Source organism: Sinocyclocheilus grahami, unplaced genomic scaffold, assembly GCF_001515645.1.
Source record: "Sinocyclocheilus grahami isolate Dianchi unplaced genomic scaffold, SAMN03320097.WGS_v1.1 scaffold40.1, whole genome shotgun sequence".
NCBI lineage: Eukaryota > Metazoa > Chordata > Actinopteri > Cypriniformes > Cyprinidae > Sinocyclocheilus > Sinocyclocheilus grahami.
This window is the reverse complement of record NW_015505219.1, coordinates 1936488-1958946: the sequence shown is the minus strand read 5'-3', so window position 1 is coordinate 1958946 and position 22459 is coordinate 1936488. Positions and strand designations below refer to the sequence as shown.

The 22459-nt window shown below is 37.4% G+C and overlaps 1 protein-coding gene across 2 annotated transcripts; it reads right to left on the bottom strand.

Moving 5' to 3' along the window:
* Positions 1-1545: 1545 nt before the first annotated feature.
* On the bottom strand, positions 1546-18826 carry LOC107582078 (double-stranded RNA-specific adenosine deaminase-like). Of its 2 annotated transcripts, none has more exons than XM_016267806.1 (15): positions 18714-18826; positions 11503-13647; positions 10986-11184; positions 10615-10763; positions 7083-7218; positions 6735-6973; positions 6433-6586; positions 5505-5676; positions 5314-5407; positions 4514-4633; positions 4281-4411; positions 3421-3603; positions 2608-2720; positions 2403-2530; positions 1546-2255 (listed from the first exon to the last, which is right to left on the bottom strand). In XM_016267806.1, the coding sequence occupies exons 2-15, from the start codon at positions 13509-13511 to the stop codon at positions 1895-1897; spliced, it is 4188 nt and encodes a 1395-aa protein (XP_016123292.1). In that variant the 5' UTR covers positions 13512-13647; positions 18714-18826; the 3' UTR covers positions 1546-1894. The 2 variants fall into 2 exon arrangements, with proteins under 2 accessions (XP_016123292.1, XP_016123293.1); XM_016267807.1 differs by lacking the exon at positions 18714-18826 and adding an exon at positions 16921-17206.
* Positions 18827-22459: the final 3633 nt, after the last annotated feature.

The window sequence follows — 22459 nt, the reverse complement described above, 5'->3', positions numbered from 1 at the left end:
CACATTACTAGAAAGTAGTTATTTAAAAATGTGTCATGGAGCATTTTTTCTGGCCATATTCCCAAGATTTTTCTAATTTCAGCAGATATCGGAATATAATTAGGCAGATTAATTTTATCTCTTATCTTCTTTGGAAAAAATAAATAGTGACACAACTTAGCCCACTCTGCCCTATATATCCAATTCCAACTATACTGGTAAATACATGCCATTACAGTTACACTGTAACCAGAGTGAGTTCAGAATTTGCTGTGAAAGTAAGATATTCATCTGCAGCACATGGAAAGAAAATATTCTTTACTTTCAAAAGAACATTACTTATCTCAAAAGAACGTTTAATAGGCGTCAATGATTTGACGACAAATGTTTGAGGCATACAGATTCACATTTGCTGGAAGGAAAGAGAATGTTAGTATTGCTTTAGTCTTGAAGCAGTGCATCAATTAACCCTTTTTTTTTTCTTTTTTTTTTAAATATGTAGCCCTGTCTTATAATTAAAGGCTTTTTACTTTGCTTGCTATGTGTATTTTCTGTTTTTTTGCAATGGGATCCACTTTTTGTTTGTTTTTCCATCAATTAACAGTGTTTAAACACATTAAACATAAGCAGGGCAAATAATATTCCAAGAAATAGTTCAAGATGCATGCACACACACACACGCATACAAATGTGCATATGATTGGTTTGTGCCATTCTTCCGCCGCTATAGCTATCACGAATCAGAATATAGACTGTTTGGCTGCATGCAATATCTATCACGAGCCTCCCAAACACCACACATAAACAACAGTCAAACAAAACATACATATATTATATAAAAAGGCATCCTAAAAATTAAAAGATAGAAAATAATACGATTTCAAAGTTACGAATTATTACAAAATATATACATACAATATATACACATACATAAACACACACGCATATATATAAACTCTTTCAACAGACCTTATATATACATCTGTGTGCATATGTATCTGTATCTACATTATGTATAGATTTCAAGCAGTCTAGTCCAGGTTTGGTATGTGGAACATCATTTCGTGAAGAACTGCAGAACTGAAGTGAATAGATAATATATAGGAATAAAAAAGTGGGTTAATTGCAAATTAGTATATGATAATCAACTTAGTGATAGTTCACCCAAAAATTCTATCATTTACTAACCCTCATGTCATTCTAAACCTGTATACATTTCTTTATATCTGAAGAACACAAAAGATATTTTGAATAATGTATTGACTTCTACTGTACATACAAAAACAACACAGACATTTCTCAAAATATCTTCATGTTCCACAAAAGGGGTTTGGAACTGCGTGAGGGTGAATAAATGACAATTTTCAGTTTTTGAGTGAACTAACCCTTAAACCACTTCAAGTCACAAAGGATCCATTGCAACCCAACTGAATGTCTCTAAATACGTGACCTGACTAGCATCAGCTGTCAATCATTATTCTTTTTATTGAGTTAGAAATACCTAAATGTATCATATGAATCAAAAAGACTATGAGAGAAAAAGTGAGAAACCGAATTACCCTACAGCAATGTGGCCACACATTCACATAACACAGTACTGTGATGGTAGCAAGTGGGAAAAAATGAGAGCGGGAAACCCACTACAACAAATGCAACCCTGTAGATATAGCTTTCTAAAAAAGAAAATCTTCTACTTTATGTCTCATAAAAGTCCAATTTGCCTTGGGTTTATAGCTCTGTTGCCATGGCAACAGCCGTTTCTGCTTTGTCATGATGGTTAAAGTTGAAATCCCAAAGCCACAGGCTTACCCTGGTTCTCCCTCTCTACAAGATAAACCTCCTCAATTCTTTCTCTCTTTGCCGCTGGCCACTCCTCCACTCCCTCCATCCCTTCTCTCTTCATCTCTCTCTATCCTTAAAAGCCCTGTGCTGCAGAGTTAAAGTTGTTGTTTGAGCTCAAGCAGCTATTGGGGTCAACAGCGCAACTTGGAGGTCCCGGCGCCTGTCCATCTCCGCTTCCTCCCCTTAGATCAGAGCTTCTGGCTTCTCCCTCGAAACTTTTTTCTTCCAAGGGCTTCCCGATCCAGGCGCCATATCCATGTTGGTTCAGCGCCAGGAAGAACAGCCTCTTGGCATCCTGGAATGAAGTGGCGGCCATCTTAGCGTGGGCGTAGGACGGTAGTGCCAACAGATCGGCTCGGCCTGCACGCTGGCACAAAGCGTGGAAGAGACAGAACAGATTGGACTTGGAAACCCGCGATACCTCCATCTTGGGACTGGCATGAAAAGAGAAAGATAGATCGTGAACGAAAGCAGGTGTCTAGGTGTTTGGATAAAGTGCTTTGGATAAATATTCAATTAGTGAGATTAGCCGGATTTCTTTTTAATCACTGTGATATATGATGGATGGGTCTGTCTCTCACCTGTCCACTTTGCCCTTGGTGCCATCCAGCACCTCCACGGTAATCTGATCCGGATGACTCCAGTTAACGCTGGACTCTTTGGTCTTATTTGTGTGGCGTGTTGAGTCATACACACTCACCCTGCCCACCTGCACCAACAATATAGAAATGAAGTGAAAACTAAAGTGTCATAGTACTAAATGCAGTGTGTTTTGTGTGAGTGTACCTCAGGGTGGTTGAGAGTAAAGTTTGCTGGTAAACTCTTTTTGAACACATCCCCGTCCCTGGCCAAACGGCAGCATACTGCTCGAGTCAGGTGACCATGGCTGTAGAGGTACCCTGAAAAAACACATATCAAAAAATTGTCTGTGAATAAAGCTCGAACTTTAAGATATTTAAATAATAATAATACATTTCCTTTTTATAGAATTTCATAAAATATATATGGAAATAAATTATGATTATTAAAATGATCATTCAAATATAATATATGATTAATATATTTTTATTTATCTATTGTTATTAATACTATTACCAATAATAATAATTTTTATAATACATTATGATTTCAATACAATTTCTTAAAATATATACCTTTTAAAAATAATTGTAGTAATTAAGAAATTTAAAATGATAATTTTCATGATTTATATTTCATAAAATATTTTATAATGAATTGTAAAATAATTATTATACTACATTTTATATAACAATAATAATATTAGTAGTAATAAGTATTAATTTTAAAACTATATAACTATATATTTTGTATTTTTAAATTATTCTAATAATAATAATAATAATCACAATAGATTTTATAAGAAATTTTAAATTATAATTATAATATATAATTATTCATCATTTTATATAATTTAATTAGTTATTTTTTACCTGATCTTTAAATCAGTTTCAATTAAACAGACCTTTAGGACTTTGATGTAAAGCCTTTATTGCAAAATAATTAAATAAATCACACAAAAGACAGTCCATCTTGAAAACACTGCACATCAATACTCAAAGCATGGTAAAGAATGTTTACCAAGAGTGATAGAGCTCAAATAGACGGGGTGGATGAAGTGGCTAAGGAGCGCGCCCTGTAGACCGAGCACGTTCCAGCGCAGGATCTTGTCGCTGCAGCTCATGGTCCTCAGGCGCTCACCATGCTGAATGCCATCCCAGGTGGGTACAATATCACTGGACTCCACTGGGATGGTACCTTCACCTGAGAAAAGGAAGGGATGGGGAATCTTAGATCATTCAATAATATACCAGAATACATGAAGAGACAAGTACATGTTCAAAGGAGAAGACTTTAACACCGTCTACAGTAGCAAACTAGGTATTAGCTGTAAGCAAGCATCTGACTTATCGCTGTCACAATATATCATGAGGCTGTTTTTTTTTTTACTTCCTTGTCAGCAGTGTTAGGGGTCAACACAACAGCTACCCAAGCACAACTGCCAACATCAAGTGCCGACCTGTCAAGTTAAATCCACAGGAATATGTCAGCTTACCTGCCAACCAATTATTTTTTTCTCCTATCCCACTAGACAATGGCAGTTTTGCCTGGCAAAAGGCCACAATCACATGGCTACAGAGAAACTCTTTGGCGAGATAACCATAACCAGATGGCACTGATGAACACTGCTGAGTGCATCCGTCTTAATCCGACAGTTAGCGCAATAGTTTGTGTACCTGAGGTCCTGGAATTATACCACAGCATGTGCATACAGTCGCTGGCCATTTAAGATCAGGAATTTCAAAGATAAACGTTATTGGATGGGTCTTTAAATTGAATGTTTGAATAAATACTAAATCATTCAGAAGATCTTGATTAATCTGAGAACCTGTATGTGTTGTTTTTTTACCATTATTTACAGAGGTTTTTCGGTCTCTTACCATTCTCCACCTTGGTTCTGAGCTTTCCCTGTTTAACGTTCTCGAAGAGAGGCATGTGCTGAGAGCCGATTAATTCGGCGGCCTCACTGCACGACTTATCGAACAGAGCACCATCACCACATGGAGCAGTGCTGTGAGACAAAGAAGAGAGCACATGAAAGCAGTGTTATCCATGTTTGCAGATGAATCTCTGTTCTGAAACTAGCTCGGAGCAGAGGAAGTGCATGTCTCACCTAATATACAGATGAAAGGTGATGTCAGGTTTGATCTTCAGCTTCCCATCGTCTGCCACCTCAAAAACAGTCTCATCACCAGGGCTTTCCCAATGCTTCATCAGCTCACAGTACAAAAACCTGAGCCATACAGATTTTACAAACAAGACACGTTATTTAACATAGATTTAAATTATTCTACTTCTGTTGATCAAAATCAATATAATTTTTGTAATAGTTAATAGATGGTGCTTTTTACACATCTCATCCACAATTTTTCTTCTAGATTGTAACGGTGTTAATATAAGTTATTTCGATATTAATAATAATAATGAATTAATGCATTTTAATTATATTCACTATATGTTAAAAATAAACTATATATTAATTTATATATAAATTATTAATATTTTAAATATACAATCTTTGTGCATATTTAAATGTATTTAATTGTATAGAGAGAGATAATATTATTTTTTAATATATTATTAATTGACATTAATGTGTTCATATTATTGCCATATCAGCACAAATGGCTATTTTAAAATAATTTAATAAATTTAATATATATTTTCAAATGATTTATAACTCAAATGTACCATAGTCACTGAGAAAGACAGCAGGCATATGAGAAGACATTCTGACTGTCTCACAGTAACATCTGCAGAACACTAAATATAAAGTCAATATATTTATGAGCTACTGTGAAATAAGACTCCTTCATCTTGAAGAATGAGACGGAAAAAGCTGTAGAATGAGAGGAAAAATGAATTATGCAATTGCCAATGAGGGAGAGAGAAAGTTCTGCTGCAAGCTGATACCGGATAAAGCCTCTCCTGGAGATGATTTCTGCGTGGCAGTCATTAACGGTGTCCCCTCGAAGGCTAAGCTCCTCTCCCTTCACACAGCGGTTTCCTACAGGCGTAAGGCAACAACAATTACAGCACATCTCTAATTACAGTGCACACATCATGTTGGCTGTGTCTGTGTTTAAGTCTATATGTGTTTGTACCGGTCCCAAGGCTGACAACTGTTCCAAGAGTATCTGATCCTTTCCGCATCACGATGGTAGCAAGAATCTTCCTACCCAGAAGGCTGTGCTGGATGCGTGCTGTGAGTGCATTAAAGCGCTGATGGCTTAGCATGGCGATCTGATCATGCATTGTACTGCCCGATACCGGCAGCTGAAACATACAAAATCAATTTGAATAATTATTATCTTGCACATCTCTCTGGAAGACTTCTGAATGGTCAAGAGCAGCATTCTCCGGTCAACTATTTCTGAATAATGACCACTGTACAGAGAAATCATGTAAAACTGGTCACTAATCTAGCAAATTGGCCTTGTACATAATAAATAAATCAAATAAACACAGATTATTTATGGTATGAACAAAAGTATATACATTTATAAATATATATATATATATATATATATATATAAAAAGTGGAATTAAATGTAAATTCACACACACAATACAATTCGGGATAGTACTACATATAATTGTATGTGTAAAAACCTCTCAAATAGGGCCCGAAATTAACATTTGTTTTGCCGATTAAATATAATTGAATTACACAAAATATTGTTTAAAAAAATACTATTCAAAGTTTTCTTACTCAGTAAACTGCAACATTATAAAGTCAAACTGTAGGAACGGAAGCAACACGTGGCGATGTAAATGTTGTGTGTAAAAACAGTTACATAAGAAAAGTTACAAACATAAAATGCCAGGTCTGTCTATCAGAAGCTTAGCTAGGCAGTTTTTCCAAATACAGCAACACATGTTGCAAAAACCCACCAAAATTTAATTTTGTATTGCTTAAAGTTTTTGATCGCTCAATATTTAATGGCACTTTGTTAATCACAAGTTAACACATAGTTAAAAGCTACTGCTAGTTTTATTATCAACTTTCATCAAAGTTGCTGCATTTAATACCTCTGGCGTGAGCTCTCCAGTACGCGCTGCTTTCTCTGCTTCTCCAATAAGCACTCGAAGAGCAGCGTCCGCTGCCTCCTGCTTCCCCTGCTTTTTATTACTAGCACACACTGCAGGAAACCACCGCCCTCCCAATTTAGCCTGGTATGTAAACCTTAAAGAGAGAGAAGTAAGATGATTTGATCTTTTTAATGTGTGGTCATGCAGCAGGGAGTCAGACACACTGAGATGAGAATTCTGCTGCTTTTGTGATAAGGACATAAAGATCACAAAAACGTGACTGAGTAAGAGTGCGCGTGTACTTGGGCTCGTGCGAGGGTCCTGACTGGCCCACCAGGCGGATCTCAGCAGCGAAGCCTCGAGCACGGGCGTACTCGAGCAGGCCGGACACAGCATTGTTGTTCAGGTGGTTGATAAGGTCACCCACACCTGCTTCATGGGCCGCCTGGAGCTCAGCTGCCGTCAGAGGGGGTAGTGAGGGGCATGTGGGAATCGCTGGCTGAGACTCATTGTCTCCCAGAGGGCAGAAAGTACCTGGAGGCTGAAAGAGAAAGATTTTGTTTAATCTTCCAGCACACCAAATACTCCCTTTTCCCGTCTTACAAATAGTCCTCTTTTCCTTCTTGTACGGTCTCCAAACTTCTCTTCACCTTGTTAAGATGTAGTAGTCCATCTCCCATTAGTTCTTTCACGGCCTCCTCCGCTGCCAGCTGCCTCGCTGCTTTCTTACTGGGTGCTGAAGCTTCTTGGAAGAGACGCTCCCCAACCTTTACACGGAACAGAAACCTGACACAGGAAGAGAAGAAAAATTAAGAAAGATGGTGGGAGAAAGGAGTGAAAATGACAAATCACATTGGACACTGTCTTTAAAATCTAATGAGGCAGTACTTTTCCATCAAGCTCTGAATCCTCCAATCAGTTTGGATAGTTAGTTTCACACAGGACAGAATGAAACAGTTACAACTGAATAAATCAGCATATTAGAATGATTTCTGAAAGATCGCGGTTGTCTTCTGTAACTACCAGCTACCTCTGCTTCTTCAGCTATTGACACGTACAATTATTTGTTGCAGCAATAAATCACATTAAAACACTGAGAACGCCATTGAGAAAAAAAGAAATTATGCATACAAGCATGCTGTCAATTCATGATTTTGCCTACTGGAGCCAAAAAATAATGGTAATGCTAATTTGGCAGGCAGTGCTGTATTTACATCAAGGCCAGTAATCAGAGCAACTCTTTTACTAAAGGCCATAAATATCCACTGGCACACGAGAGAGCTCTATATGAATGTTTGCGGAGGCTTTCCTAAACCAAATCCAACACTAAGATTTCTCATTTAACCTGCTGTACAAGAAATAAAGAGAAACTATATTCATCAATCAGTTATACAATATGCACATGTCTGCAAATATCTGCAAAAATACAGCTGTAACTTACTGCTCAGTCCTAAAATAAAAGCTTTTTTTTCTCATTAGAGATCAGGTTTCACTGCTCTGTCCGTTTTGTTTTGTAATTTTACGGTGTGACTGAGCGTTTGAACACCTGTACAACCTTTAGAAGCTGCAAATTTGTTTATAAAATCATATTGCATTTTGAAATGCAACAACATATTTAAAGGGTTAGTTCACCCAAAAATGAAAATTAGGCTGTGTTTTACTCACCCCAGAGGTATCCGAGGTGTATATGACTTTCTACTTTCAGACGAATCCAGTCGGAGTTATATAAAAAATTGTCTTTGATCTTTCAAGCTGTTTCATGGCACTCAGCGGGTGTTGCATGCATCAGTCTAAAAGAAGTGAAATAAAAAGCGCCCAACCATAAAAACAAATTGTCTCACGGCTCCGGGGGGTGAAAAAAGGCCTCCTGTAACGAATCGATGCGTTTTTGTAAGGAAAATATCCATATTCAAAACGTAATAATCACTTTAATGTAGCTTGCGCCAACAGCTGTACATGGAAGCAGTTTCCTTACTTCAGCAAAGGAAAACCAGTCTCCTCTTGGCTTATATCGAAATCCTCCGAAATTCTTCTTTACAAATCCTCGTTTTGTATTATTAATTCATGACCGTTGTTTTGTTTTGATTTCTCCGCTGCGTTTCCGCGTTCGTCACTTCTGAGCAGCGCATGTGCAAAGCCGACCTTATACTTCATTCCCCCGGAACGGTTTACAACAGTGAGCGCAAGTTAGATTCAAGTGATTATTACGTTTTGAATATGGATATTTTTCTTACAAAAACGCACCGATTCGCTACAGGAGGCTTTTGTTCACCCCCCGGAGCCGTGTGAGACACTTTTTTTTTTTTTTTTGGTGGGATGCTTTTTATTTCACTTTTTTTGGACTGAAGCACTGCAACATCCGCTGACTGCAATTATAGAGTTTGGAATAGCCAGGAAAATTTTAAATATAATTAAAGAAGAATCATATACATCACAAGAATCATAGTCATATACACCAAGGATGCCTCAGGGGTGAGTAAAACACAGCCTGATTTTCATTTTTGGGTGAACTAACCCTTTTAAGATCTCATTTTGCTGCTGCTTAGATATCAAGGGTAAATAAGACAAAAGATCTTACTGAAACTACATTGGGAATACACGGCAAGAAAAACTTCTAATTTTCTATTCTAGGAAAGGCCATGCATCTGAAGAAAGTTAATTTGGCAAAAAAAATAAAGGAATACTTTTTATTTTTACTGAGTATTCATAAGGCATAAGGAATACTGAGTGTCTGACAATTAGGCCTGTCACGATAACAACTTTTTGTTGTGCGATATATTGCCCCAGAAATAATTGTGATAAGCAATATTATTGTCATTTTAAAGACCATTTTATGCCAATGAATAGATAATCATAATGTAACAGCATAATAATGCAAGAAGCCCTACACACTTCCAAATGACAACAAACTTTAAATTTGTAAGAATATTTAGATCATGGAAATTAAGTATCAACATATTAGATGCCTTAAAAAACCTGAATAAATAGTAAATAAACATTTTCTAACAAAAAGTGCAAAGTAAAAAGTAGAAAAAAAGAAAAATGCACAAAGAACTTGTATGGAGATTTTTCCCTGACCTTTTCTCTGTAAATTAAGGGTGCACACCATTGCTGAAAAACACAATAATTACTTAGCAGTCAGATGCCCGTATGCACAAAGGCACAGATCCCTAAACAAGACCATATCTGAAGATGAAACGTTTTTTATAGAAGCATTTTTTAAATTTGAACTTGCACCTCATGACTACACCACGTTATGTACGAGAAGCTGCAAAAGACACAGGCACAAGTGGAATGTACAAAACATGGTGACATTAATTTAAGTAAATATAATGGGCGATATATTGCATCACCAAAAATTATTGAGGTCATGTACATATATTGCGCGATAAGTCGATATATTGATTATTGCGACAGGCCTACTGACAATATATTTTTAATAAGCACCTCATTTAAAATGTTTAACTCAGTTCAGCTCATGAGATTTTGTACAGCTCCCAGGTTTGTGTAGATCACTGCAAACACTCTGAAACACGCATATAGACAATGTGTTAATTTAATTTAACATTCAGTTTAATAATCGTACTAGGCCAAATCATGATTTCAATATTATTTTCATTATTTCTTTAAACTTGTCAGTGCAAATTTGATACAGACTCGAACCCAATTTGGGGAAACAGTGTAAGAAGAGAAACAAAAGAAAGATGAGCCAGGTTAAAAAAAAAAAAGGATACAAATAAAACAACATTTTGGGCCAGGATTACACAAAGCAGACATTGTGTTTTAAAGCCAGCAAAGTCAGACTGTAGGGGGAAAGGGAATTAAGGACAGAAAACATATATAGCAAGAAAAGGGGAACAGAAAAAGAGGCTGGGAAGAAAAAAGAATAACACTAACAAAACAACAACATAAAGCTCAGTAGGTTCAGTAACAGCAGCAAGGGGAAATGGAAAAATGTAAAAAAAAATATTTAAAAAAAAAAAGAGGAGAGTCAAGGATTTAAAGAGGGAGAGCAAGAGCGAGAGGAGATAATACAGAAGGTGCATGAAATATGCGGAGAATATGGGGACAGCAAGGGGACAGAAGAGCCTAGAAAACACATCAGGACAAATAGCATGTGACTTTCTGAAGCAGGATTAAAAAGATGTAACCTAAAGCCCTTCACTGTGGGATGTGTTTTACCGTGGATCATGGGGTGGCCCTTCCTGTCCTGTCTTGATAAACTGGATGGCATGCCCACTGCGCTGGCTGTGCTCCATCAGGACAGATACGGGGTTCTTTCCTCCAGGTAGAGAGCGAGACAGAGCCTGGGGTGGAGTATCCGAACCACCCTTTAGAAATGAGACAAAGAGAAAATAAATAAATTTTATCTAGATTTAAATCAGTATTATCTTTAAATAAATATTTCCACACAAAATATTTTATATACAACATTTTGAAAACATTCATATACAAGTTCAGTTAAAGGTAAAATATGATATCAAAACTGCTATGAGAGATTAAATAATTAGGTTTCAAGCAACTTTGACACTGAAAACTGAAAACAAACATACTATCATATAATCTGCCAGGTCAGTGGTTGACTCAGCTCCCTCGATGCTTGGTTCTTCCTCTTCGTCACCACCTGCTCCTTCCAACTCCCTCCAAAGAATCTTCAGGGTTGTGGCTGCAGCATCTTTTTTGGCCACTTTTTTGTTTAGACCCTCAGTCGGTGGAAACCTACGGCCATCTAACATGACCTGCATCCGAAACCTTGAGACAAAAAGAAAAACCTCTTTTTTTTTCTTTTTAAAAAACTATTAATCCATGAAAACACAGTTGGTGTGTTTCTACTAATTCTTAATCATTTAACCCCATTTCACCAAAATTCACTAGCAAGAGAACATAACATTATGTAACATCTCCAAAAAGCCTTGGCTGTTTCACCAATTCTTAAATTAATCACCGCTGTGTAGCAGCTTTCCAAACATTCCAAAAACACACTTCCAAAAAAGCTAGAGGCAAAGACTGTATTAACACAGACAAACAAATGCTCAAATGCACCCATAAACAAGCGTGTCATCAACTAACCTGGGGTCATGTGAGGGTCCAGACTGCTCCAGTAGCAGGAATTCACAAGTGTGTCCAAGATGCTGAGCAAACTCCATCAGTCCGCTAACTGGGTTCTTACTGAGGGCCTCTTTCAGTTTCTGCAATCTGCTTGACTCCAGGCTTTGGGCCGGGGGAGGGGGAGCAGCCAATGAAACGGCAACCTCGGAGCGAATCGTGTTCAGGAATTCTGGAATATCGTCAGATGCCCACTGTGAACGTTCTCCTCCATTACTGGCCATATCCTGATAGTAGGACAACTGATCGGGAGGAGGTTGGAAGAAGCGGAAGGTGGAAGAGGAAAGTTCACTGGGTTTGGGAGGTATGGGCTCAAGGCCAGGCATGTCAAGCTTCGTGTTATCAAATGTGTTGTCTAAAATATTATCCAATAGATTTTCACCTCCATCCATTGGCTCTGCTGCGGTACCACCTGAAAACTCAAACCCATAATTTACATTTGTAATCCCTTCAGCTGCAAAGTTCAACATCTCTGCACTGTTTACATCCTGTATTGCAGTCGCAGCGACTTTTCTTTGGCGGTCCATCTTTTCCTGCCGGTGTGCACTAAGCGACCAGGTATGTGGTGTAACTTCGGTGTCACGATTTACGTCACCTTGTTTCTCCATGGCATAGAGTGTGGGATTAACCTGCTTGGCACTTCGCAGGCCAAGGTTCTTGGCAATCACAAGTGCACTGCCTGTACCTGCTTCATAGAGGTACTGTAGGATCTTCTCTTTGCAATCTTTAGAATCAGCCATTGTTGACAAGGTTACTGACTGCACAGCAGGTAAAAGAGTCTTTTGATTCTGGTCAGGAAGCAATGTTTCACAGGTATCTTCAACTTCAGAGTCCTCCGACTGGTCAGTGGAATCGCTGTCAGCCTTAACGAGGGTCTGTGATGCAGAGGGAGCACTGGTGCTGGTGAGATCCCCTCTAACCTCTTGGTTTATGGATGACTTCTGACCTGGCCTTTTCTCAGTATCCTTTGAAGACTGCGTTTGGTCTCTCTCTTTGATGGGCTCACCGTCCTCTTCCTTGCGTAATCTCCACAGTGGAGGAATCTCACCTTGTTTCACTGCTTGGTTTGTCCGTAAGAGGGCATATAAAGCCTTATTAACAATTGCCTTGGGAAGGCCGAGCTTTTTACCCAAGGCCCTGGCCTGAATGGTCTCGTCTGGCCCGAGTGACGTCAAAAAAGCGAGGACCTGTTGCTGGATCTCAGGGGTCAAATACAGAGACTCTCTGACTGAGCCAGGAGAACTGGAAACCTCGTTGGCAAGGCTACTGCAGGACGAGGTGTCAGAGGTGCCCACCCTTGTTATCCGGTCACCCAAACTCAGACTATGAAGGCCCGAGGACAAATCATCTGCCTGTGCATTCCAGTAGTGTTTAGTGTATTGATTGGGATAATACTGTCCCTTCTGGAAATTATGATTCCAGTGTGGCTTTCTCTTAGGTCCAGGTGTATTTCCGAAGTTCTGCTCCCTTTGCCAGTTTCCTCGGCCTCTGCTGTAGCCGTCTCTTCTTCCAAAACTGCTACCACTTGTTTTAAAGTCACGATAACCTGCCTGGTACTGGATAGGCCCAATAAAGTCGTCTTCCCCTCGGCCAGAGGTTTGGGACCCTCGCTGCTGGGGTGCTTTGAACTGTGGAGCCTGTGCACTCTGCCCCCTGAGGAACTGCACCTGCTGTTGTCGGAAGCTTACACCATTTGAGTCTGGGATCTGATCACTGCCGTGCTGGGGGGATGCCCACAGGGGTGGATCAGAGGGGCTAGGGGGGAAAGGACGACCACGTGGAGGCACGCCAGGAGCACCCGGGCAAGTGGAATAAAGGGAAGGGTGCAGATAGCTTCCAGATATGGGGCTTGGGACACAAGGGCCCCGTGGGTGACCAGTGGTTGTGTGGGAACGAAACTGGGGTTTTCCCGGTTGGGGAGGGAGGGAGAATCGCTGGCAATCTTTATGAAACCCTCCTCTACCTCTGCTCATAGCGCAGGGGTGGGGGGCGAGAAGGGCGTAGCGTCGGGCTTGGTGGATGGGATGGGTGCACGTCTTAGGATGACTCTCAGGTATCTAGATGTAACGTCACAATGATACCAAAGGCTTAGTCTGTGCACCGCTTCTTCTGCAGAGAGACAGAGAACAACAGAGAAATCCATGAAAGAATGCAAAGGGGACACATGCTTTCTGATATTGCAGTGTCACTGTACAGACACACAAATCCTGTCGGCACATTTCTCGGCAACCCAGTACACTGTAATTTGAGGACTTGGTAAAAGGCTCACAGATTAATTATTCATGCTTATTGTGACACAACCAATTTATTTCTGGCTTAGTGAGTAATTTGCAGATACTTATGGTGAGGGAAAGTGGTCATGGGTATTAGAGGAAAAGACTTTACGCGGCAGGGCAATTTTTTTGAGCAATGTTGCTTGGTCACTTTCCCATTGAGAATGGGCAACAAATTTCTATCTAGTACTTTAGATCAGTTGTAGGCCCTGTGTCTCATTTGGTTGCCCGTTGACGGCAACATTGCCCAGAAACATTGCCCAAAACGTTGCGCCGTGTATCATCAGCCTCAAGGACATTCTCTCCCAATATGAGCAACTATATTAGGTAAAGCTGTTTTTAAGAGACTTACAAAACATTGAGAGATGTCAGTGAACCTAACACTAGTTTACAAAATGCAGTACTCAACAGCCTACTATAGGTAGTATGAATTGCTGTGAGTTTAAAATAAGTTGCTTATTAAGACTCTACAGTCCTCATAACACAACAGGTCAATAGGCAGCACATATCCTGCAAATTCATTATTTCTAATTGATTCAGGCAACAATAGCTCAGAAAAATAGCAAGGTTATGACACATTACATAAGACACAATCAAAAAGCTGAATATGAGAGCTACATTTCTAACCACATTCATTCTCCACTTTATCATTTGTTAGACACCAGTAAACCAGGGGTGTAATGGTTCAAATTTTTTCAAGGTTCAGTGTGTATTGCAGTTTTGGAGTCAAAGCAACTGGACCGATTGATTATAGGTAATAACAGTAAATATAAACAAAGGCACAAAATAAGTGTTAACAGGTCAGAGGTAGAAATTAGAATGTTCTGCAGGAACTAGGGCTGCACGATTATGACAAAAATCATATTTGTTGATTATTCCCTTGAAATTGTAATTGCGATTATTAATTACGATTATCACAATTTACATTGAATGATGTTCATACCATTGTTTGATGCAACTGCATGCCGTATTTTTATATGAAAATAAACAAGCTGAAAACACTAACTGAAAAACCTTTAGTGCTTTTCTATAGTATTAAGCCTCAAATGTCAACTATACATCGGATTGGTTTCTTCTTTTAATTATAAAAAAAGTACAAATATGAATGGTATTATAATGTTATACTAAAACTAAAACAATGGAAAAACCCTTAAGATAACATGTAGAAAGTAAAAAACATATCTTAAGTGTGCAGAATAACATAAGTGGACTTTGAAATGATTAATTGCCGCTTTGAACGATTACTTAATTGTGGCATCCATAATTGTAATTGCGATTAGAAATTCGATTAATTGTGCAGCCCTAGCAGGAACACATTTAGTCTTCTAAAAACAGTAACACGTTACAGTTAACAATTTTCAAATAAATAAAATTCAAGGTAAAAACCCAACAAAAATGACAGCGATAAAATTTAAAAAAAAAAAAAAAACAGCAGTTAATAAAGTATCTGATCATAGCGATGTAGATATTGCAATTTGGCACTCCGGTCAATTCACATCAGATCACATTTATTTATATAGAGCTTTATGCAATAGATTGTTTTAAAGGAAGCAGCTTTACAGTATTAACCATGAAAAAAAACAGTGTCACTTTCAATTCGAATTACAACTTGACATCAGTCAGTCTTTTACTTTTCCATACAGTTAGTTAAATGGTGAATGAGCCTGTAATGTCTCTTTGCCTGTAATCCCATTTTGTGTGCCATATCTAGATTTGTTTGTATTGTACAAAAATAATTGTAATAACACTTTAACATTTTCAAAAGCTGAAGTGATTGCCTTGTTTTATTTATTAGAATATGTACAACTCAATATTTTAACTAATTGCAAAAGCTGAATAATCATTCAAAGCCTACCGATTAACCAATGAAATAAAAAACAACTATTAATTGATTATTATTATGATTATTAATCGATTAATCGTTCTAATAACTTAATATTACGGTTTGTTTTTTTTTACAGAGAACTGTTACATCCATACAGTGTACAATTAAATATTTTAACTGCTATAAAAATGACATACCTGATTTCACGGCCTTTCACCAAATACTAACACAGACAAGAGAATTCCGCACAGACTCTGGCTTACTGTGACCCTGATGCAGCTTCACACGTAACTTCAGACATAACAGCTCACTCTCTAAATAAACTGAAGCGAGAGGGAAAGTGATTCTGCTCACTCACATTCCACGTGCTCCATGTGCATTAAGAAATGATACTTGTGAATATTGGAGTTTTGGTGTCCTTTCACCAGTTCCCAACCTAATTCTGGCATTATAGAGGCCATCTCTTAATAGACTTTATTAACATTGAATAAAAATTGTATCGGAAGGTGATTTTACTAAACCATGTTGTCAATGCATGGTACTTTAATTACCACTTGTTCACTCTAACAATAAAAGTACAGCAACATACAATGGTTTAGCTTGAAAAGGCCTGGGAGGGTAGAAAGCTTAGTCAATTAGTATTAAAAAAACTGCTTTCAAAACTGTGAGCTGAAGTAGATGGGTTATTGAAAAGAATTTTGTACTTAAATCACTTATTTTATTTTAAAGGATTAGAAAATATGGTTCACAAAATAGGGGAATTATTTAAATGTATAGAAAGGTTTCCCACACCTCTTAAACGCATACTTTTCTTGATTTTTCTACATAAATGTAATAAGGATTTTTTAAAAATCATTCATGTGCATAGAGATTGCATTTACAAAAGGCAATGTCCAACCAACAAAACAGCATATCTACGATACAAATGACTTTTCCACAACCTCTCAAGATTTTAAACATTTTCATGACTTTGATAAATTGGTCCATTCTCTCAATTTTAAACTTCCCTTTTAAAATTCTCAATTTAAGAAGCCTGTATAGAACAGTTTTGTTATATCACCCAAAGGCACAAATGGGACATAAAGGGATGAAAATAGCAGGGTGCTTATTACAAAACTCTAGCATCTAATGTCTTTAAATATTTACAATGAATTCCTGATTCGTTCTAGTTCAGATTCTGCAGTTCAGTCACTTTGACAACTTAGAATATTATATAACCTACATTAGTAAAATCCCATTCAGATGAAACCAACCCAAGAGATCACATTAAAAAGTTCTACATACCTCAAAAACAACGTAAGGTAAAAAGATAGATAAACCTGACACAGATCACCCAGATGAGGCCCAGACTCGTGCACTGACTAAACGCTGTTCCGCATGAAAACTGAACTCCAGCAACGCCTTTTGCAAACGTTTTGGGTCCACAAACTCCACTATACGAGATGCTCCCGAGGCCGAGACTTGTCTTATTGCTTTTGAAAAGCGTGTTGCAAAAGTGATATCAGCAATGAAAGAAAATGCGTAAAGGCGGTGTGTTGCTAACCAGGCACTTGTCACGTTAAGTTTCGCTTTTCATTCTTCTCCAAGCTCTCAAACTGTTGCTAGCAACTTACGCAGATCACGCATGTCTCTAAACTGACGGCAGGGGGCGCCATTAGTCAAAGCGCTTGAAAGTTTCATCAACAAAGGGTAATTACACCATTTAATTCTAATACAATGACAGGTGGGTAAAATGTATCTATATACACCAAGCAATCATCCCTAGGTATATTAAATATTGAAAGAACTCATGCGGGACGACTGTATTCATATTACTGCATATCAGTTAACAGCACGACATATTAATACTGCATCGCACTACTCATTTTATCATAGCCGTTGAACTATTGATTTCGTTTCAGATTTCACCAGCCAGCAGACTGAAAGTAAACCTCCACCTGCGACCCTCCCAGATGCATAATACATGAGGTTACAGTACCGTGACCGAAATGAAACTGCACTGCAGTTTATAACCTCCTACCGAAGCCTGAAGTGCAAATTAAAACAACATCTTCAGCAGCGCGTGCCTCGACTTCACTCCCCTAAAAGAAAACAGTCCGAAAGAATAGAGGTCATGTGCGGACAAATGTCCCCCGGAGGCCCTTAATAACCCAGTTTATCCAATACGCAGTCACGCAGAGTTGCAACTATTGTAGCTCAGGGCGTTAGGATACACCGCATCAAAGCCACTGCTTTCATCGCCATATTCAGGAGATTATGTATAAAAATATTCTTTGTAATGTTCATTTAAATCTATGATTAATATTATAGGCATCGTATTTGTTTCCGTCACTGTATTTGTGTGTGTTTTGATTGATGCTCTGGCAAATTATGAGAAAATATCAAGACCAATAACGTACTTCGAAATGAATATCGTAACGCTGTGGTGTTGCCACGGTGAAGTGACTGTATTAGGAGATAACATGGTACTTTTTTTGTTATTGTCCAGTAATTGTCCTCTGTCAGAATTTTTATATTACAATACACAAATCAATCATTTAAATGAATAAATGGAACTAGTCATTAACCTAAGAGATATTAGACTACATACATAGATGAAAAGCAGAGACCCGTAGGGGAAAAAAGCACTCTGGTATTACGTTTTTTGTTGTTGTTGTTCTTGCTCAACACAGACATGTCTTTATAAACTAGCACTGTGCGTAATCTTCTTTAGCAAGTTTCAACAAGCCCTTTAAGTTAAAAATGTGAAAACTGAGATGCAAGGACATCGGAGCTTGATCAGCTTAAATTAATATATCTCTTCAGGTAAACAAATACAACCCGCAACTAAGCATTTGCTACTCTTTAATTCAATTGCAAGCATGCAACAGCATAAAACTAGAAGGACTTAGATGAGACGACTGGGTATTTAGATGATCTGGTATTTAATGCGACAGCCAGCGATAAACAGCGATCGGAAAAATCTTTGAAGCATCTCTCTCACTCCAGCACAATCCAGTTCCCGTTCCGTTCCGTAAACGCAATAGTATCTTAAATAAAACACAGCTATGTACATTACAGGGAATAAATATACTTACATGCGCAGACGACGTACACAATCCTGCAACGTCCCTGCAAGAGGCCACATGCAGATTGAAAACAGCGCTGGTGAATGACAATGAAATGTGGCGCGTAGCTGTGACGGTGTTTTCGACGCGCTCTGATGACGTCGCATTTCGCAGGAAACCGCAATGTGAGCTTAAAAGCAGCGGCCCTTCATGATTGTACATTTAATGTAAAACTTCACTGTTACATATTGTAATTGCAACTATGTCTGCCTTTGAGAATTGTTAATATTGTTTGTTCAATGCCTATTTTGTATGTACAATTGTTTATTTACTATTAAAAATATATATATAAAAGTGAGCTTAAAAGCATGATCGGTTATTAATGACATGAAATAGCTATTTGTGTAATGCATGCCTTGACACTATTTTGTAAAATATTCATAATATTTAAAAAAATTTATGTATTTATTCATTTTTACAGCCCTTGTTTTGATCCATACCAAGTGAAATCTTTGGACGATTATGAATAATGATGAATGAATAATATAATATAAGTGTAATAAAGTGTAAAAATGTTAAATAAATAAATAACCACAAGATTCAAAAGATTGAACCAACTAACTAAATATATATATTTGATTAATAAATAATAAATGAATTTGAAATCAATTTAAATAAATACATCCAATTTGGTTTTGAAAAACAAAACATTTAGTTTAAAAAAAATTAGATGCAATTAGAAGTTTAAATAAATAACTACATATTTTTTTACATAAATATACATTTTGAAATATATTTTGAAATAAATACATCTTGATTTAAATACATAATACATCTATAAAGCTGCCTTTTAAATGGTAGGACGGGGTACATTGCAAGTGAATGAGCAGAACCCTCTGCTCTGGAGGTGTATATCCAGATGGAGTTCTTTTGTCTGATTTGGTGAGCAAAGCTAACCAGCCATTTATAAAGGTGTACATGACAGACTCAGTTATTACTTAATAGACCCACCCGTACAGCAGGTTTCGTTGGCAGGTTGAACTTCCTCAGCTGGCAAAGGCAGTACAACCCATACTAGACCTGACACTCACACTGAACTGAAGTGCACAAGCAGTCTTGCATTTCAAGCCTCATTTGTTCTTTAATTGTTAAGTGCCTGATAAAATCACTAGGGTGAAGGTCAGTGACATGACCCACAGAGAGCAACAACTACTGTTACTAATCCCATTCACAATTTATATGGCTGCTAAATTATTTACGCGCTGGCACCTCGTGCCCACATCTTTTTGATGTACTTGAATTATTCCCCTCCAACTCTGATAATGACTGTCACTGGTTCAGAAAAGCCATATCTCACTGAGAGGCCACCAAAAGGTTAAAAAAATATATCCTCACACAGACAGAACCGTTGAGTCAATAAATCAATTTATTTAAAAGAATGTTACATTTTATAATGCTATGACCAAACATTTTGCTTTTACATGATGTCAGTTTCAGATTTCTGTTTCAAAACTTCTTCCAGGTATCCGGTTTATCTTGCTTTTTTTTGTTTAATTTGCAGTATGTGCCCCATTGCTTATTTCAGTTTATACTACACCTCAGAGTCACTTTATAAATGTATTTGTGCCTTATTTTTTTGAAAAGGTTACTCAAAAACTCACACCGCTGAAAATACTGTACACAGAGATATTTGTGGTTGAGTTTCATATTCAAATAAATTAAAGTATCAGTCAATAGAGAAAGACAACCAGAGCAAACGAACGGAGAGAATAAGAGTAAAGAATGAGAGAGGGGGATACACACAGACAAAGGTAAAAGTCTCATCTTAAAGTCTATGACAAACTATCTGACAAGAAAGAAGAGAGATTTGAACCGTATGCTTATGCAAAAGCTGCATGAATCTGTGAAATCCCATGATAACCAGCATAACGGTTATATAAAACAGCTGTGGTAATCCAACACAAGCAAATCCGCTGATCGTTCTGTTCATAATCACCCGCTCACTCAGTTTGTCTAAGAATCCAGGTTCAATACAAGTTAAATATTTTTGATTTGCCCTTTTGTTTTCCCCCCTCATTTTTATTTCAAAAAAGAAGAAAAAAGCTAAATCAAAGTTTACGTGGGGCCAATTTTGGGAGGATTTCATGCAGAAATATGAAACTTGGATTTATTAAAAAAAAAAAACAACAACAACAGTATTTTGGTCAAACTTGTGGTATTTGTGCTGAGAAGTTGTTTGTGTCAATCATTTCAGGGTTTAGAAATTGTCATAGCTTCAAAACAACAGAAAATTATGTGATTTGACAATAAAATTTTGTTTGTGTCTTATGTCTGTACTATTAAAACAGTATTTTAATGTTTACTTCAATTGCTTCCATTACAAGTGCCTCACTGTAACCCAATTTCATATTTTTTATACTTTTGGTGGTAATCGTCTTTATGGCAAAAGTGCTGTCAACTGAGCTCATCTTGTATTAAAACCAAAATATCCCTTTAAAGTCAATGAATGCGATGACAGAGAAACATAATGGAACAGTGCAGGACAGAAATGGCATGCTGTCAGTCTTTAACACACATCACACATTTAAAAAGTGCAAAATATGTCATGACTGGTCTGGAGTGACAGGTTTGTATGCGCCTGCGCTACAATAAGTAACACTGAAAAAAAGTCAAAGGATAAACACACTCACATGTGGTTTGATGCAGACCGCTTCCTGTGAAGTCAGAGCCACCTACTGCCGGATGAAGGCATGGCATCCTGAAACTCATAAACTAAGCAGCCCAATATCCACACATATCTAACACTGCTGGCTTTCCAATTCAGTGCTTCACATTTATAACACTGTTAACACAACTCAAGTCATATATGAGCAGAGCGAACACCCACACAGCACTGTTACAGATGATCAGTGGGCAGGTGTTCTACAGCCATGGCCAGACCCACACAGAATCTCTGCAGATTCACAACACACATAATTCACAAGTTTATCATATTCCCCAGCCACTTGTTGTTCACTTTAAAAACATTGTACAAATAATGTCTATCATACATTTAGCTACTAGTAAAGTTACCCTCAGCAGTGTTTGGGTCATTGACATGCAAGAGCGCCCATCAAAAAAGATAGTTTTCCATTTTTAAAAACAAACTTTTTATATATTAATGTTGGTTTAATATGGTATTGAACACCATGTATGTCAGTGGTTCGCAAGAAGAGGTCTGGGGCCCACCTTCACAAACTTCTAACGTGGCCTCAGGATGACTTAAATTATTTCATTTATAGTTCTATTAAAATAATCTTAGTAAAAAATATTTTATTTTTATTTTATTAATATTTATTTATAATATTTTTTCCCCCTTTAAGTCCACAGAGTTCTTGAAACTTTTGGAATCACAAAAACAACTGTGGCTAATTCATTTAATATACGGACTCTCAATTAATAAGAGTTTGAAAACTAGCAGCTTTGTAATAATTACAGCAAAGCACATCAACAGCAATTTAATAATAATACTAGTAATACTAGCATATACTAGTAAAACTAATACTAGGGACCTTCAAATACTGTGTCGGAAAGGTAAAAAGTCTTTCACGAGACATGGCGCTATTTTAAAATAAATCAATCAATCAAATGTTTTAAAAAGTTTTATATATTTCTTCGAAAGTGAAAAGTATTATTTTTTACAAATATTATGAATTCTCATTGTTTAGGAAGCAGTAGCACCACATGCCATTTTACAACCTGAACAAAACCCCAAAAATGATTTTAAATCAGAATGC

Coding starts and splice junctions, on each gene's coding strand:
- LOC107582078 (XM_016267806.1), bottom strand. CDS start 13,511: ATGAGCAGAGGTAGAGGAGGGTTTCATAAAGATTGCCAGCGATTCTCC. Junction 6,587..6,734: donor GGACCCTCGCACGAGCCCAA/GTACACGCGCAC, acceptor TCTCTCTTTAAG/GTTTACATACCAGGCTAAAT. Junction 2,256..2,402: donor ACCAAGGGCAAAGTGGACAG/GTGAGAGACAGA, acceptor TTTTCATGCCAG/TCCCAAGATGGAGGTATCGC.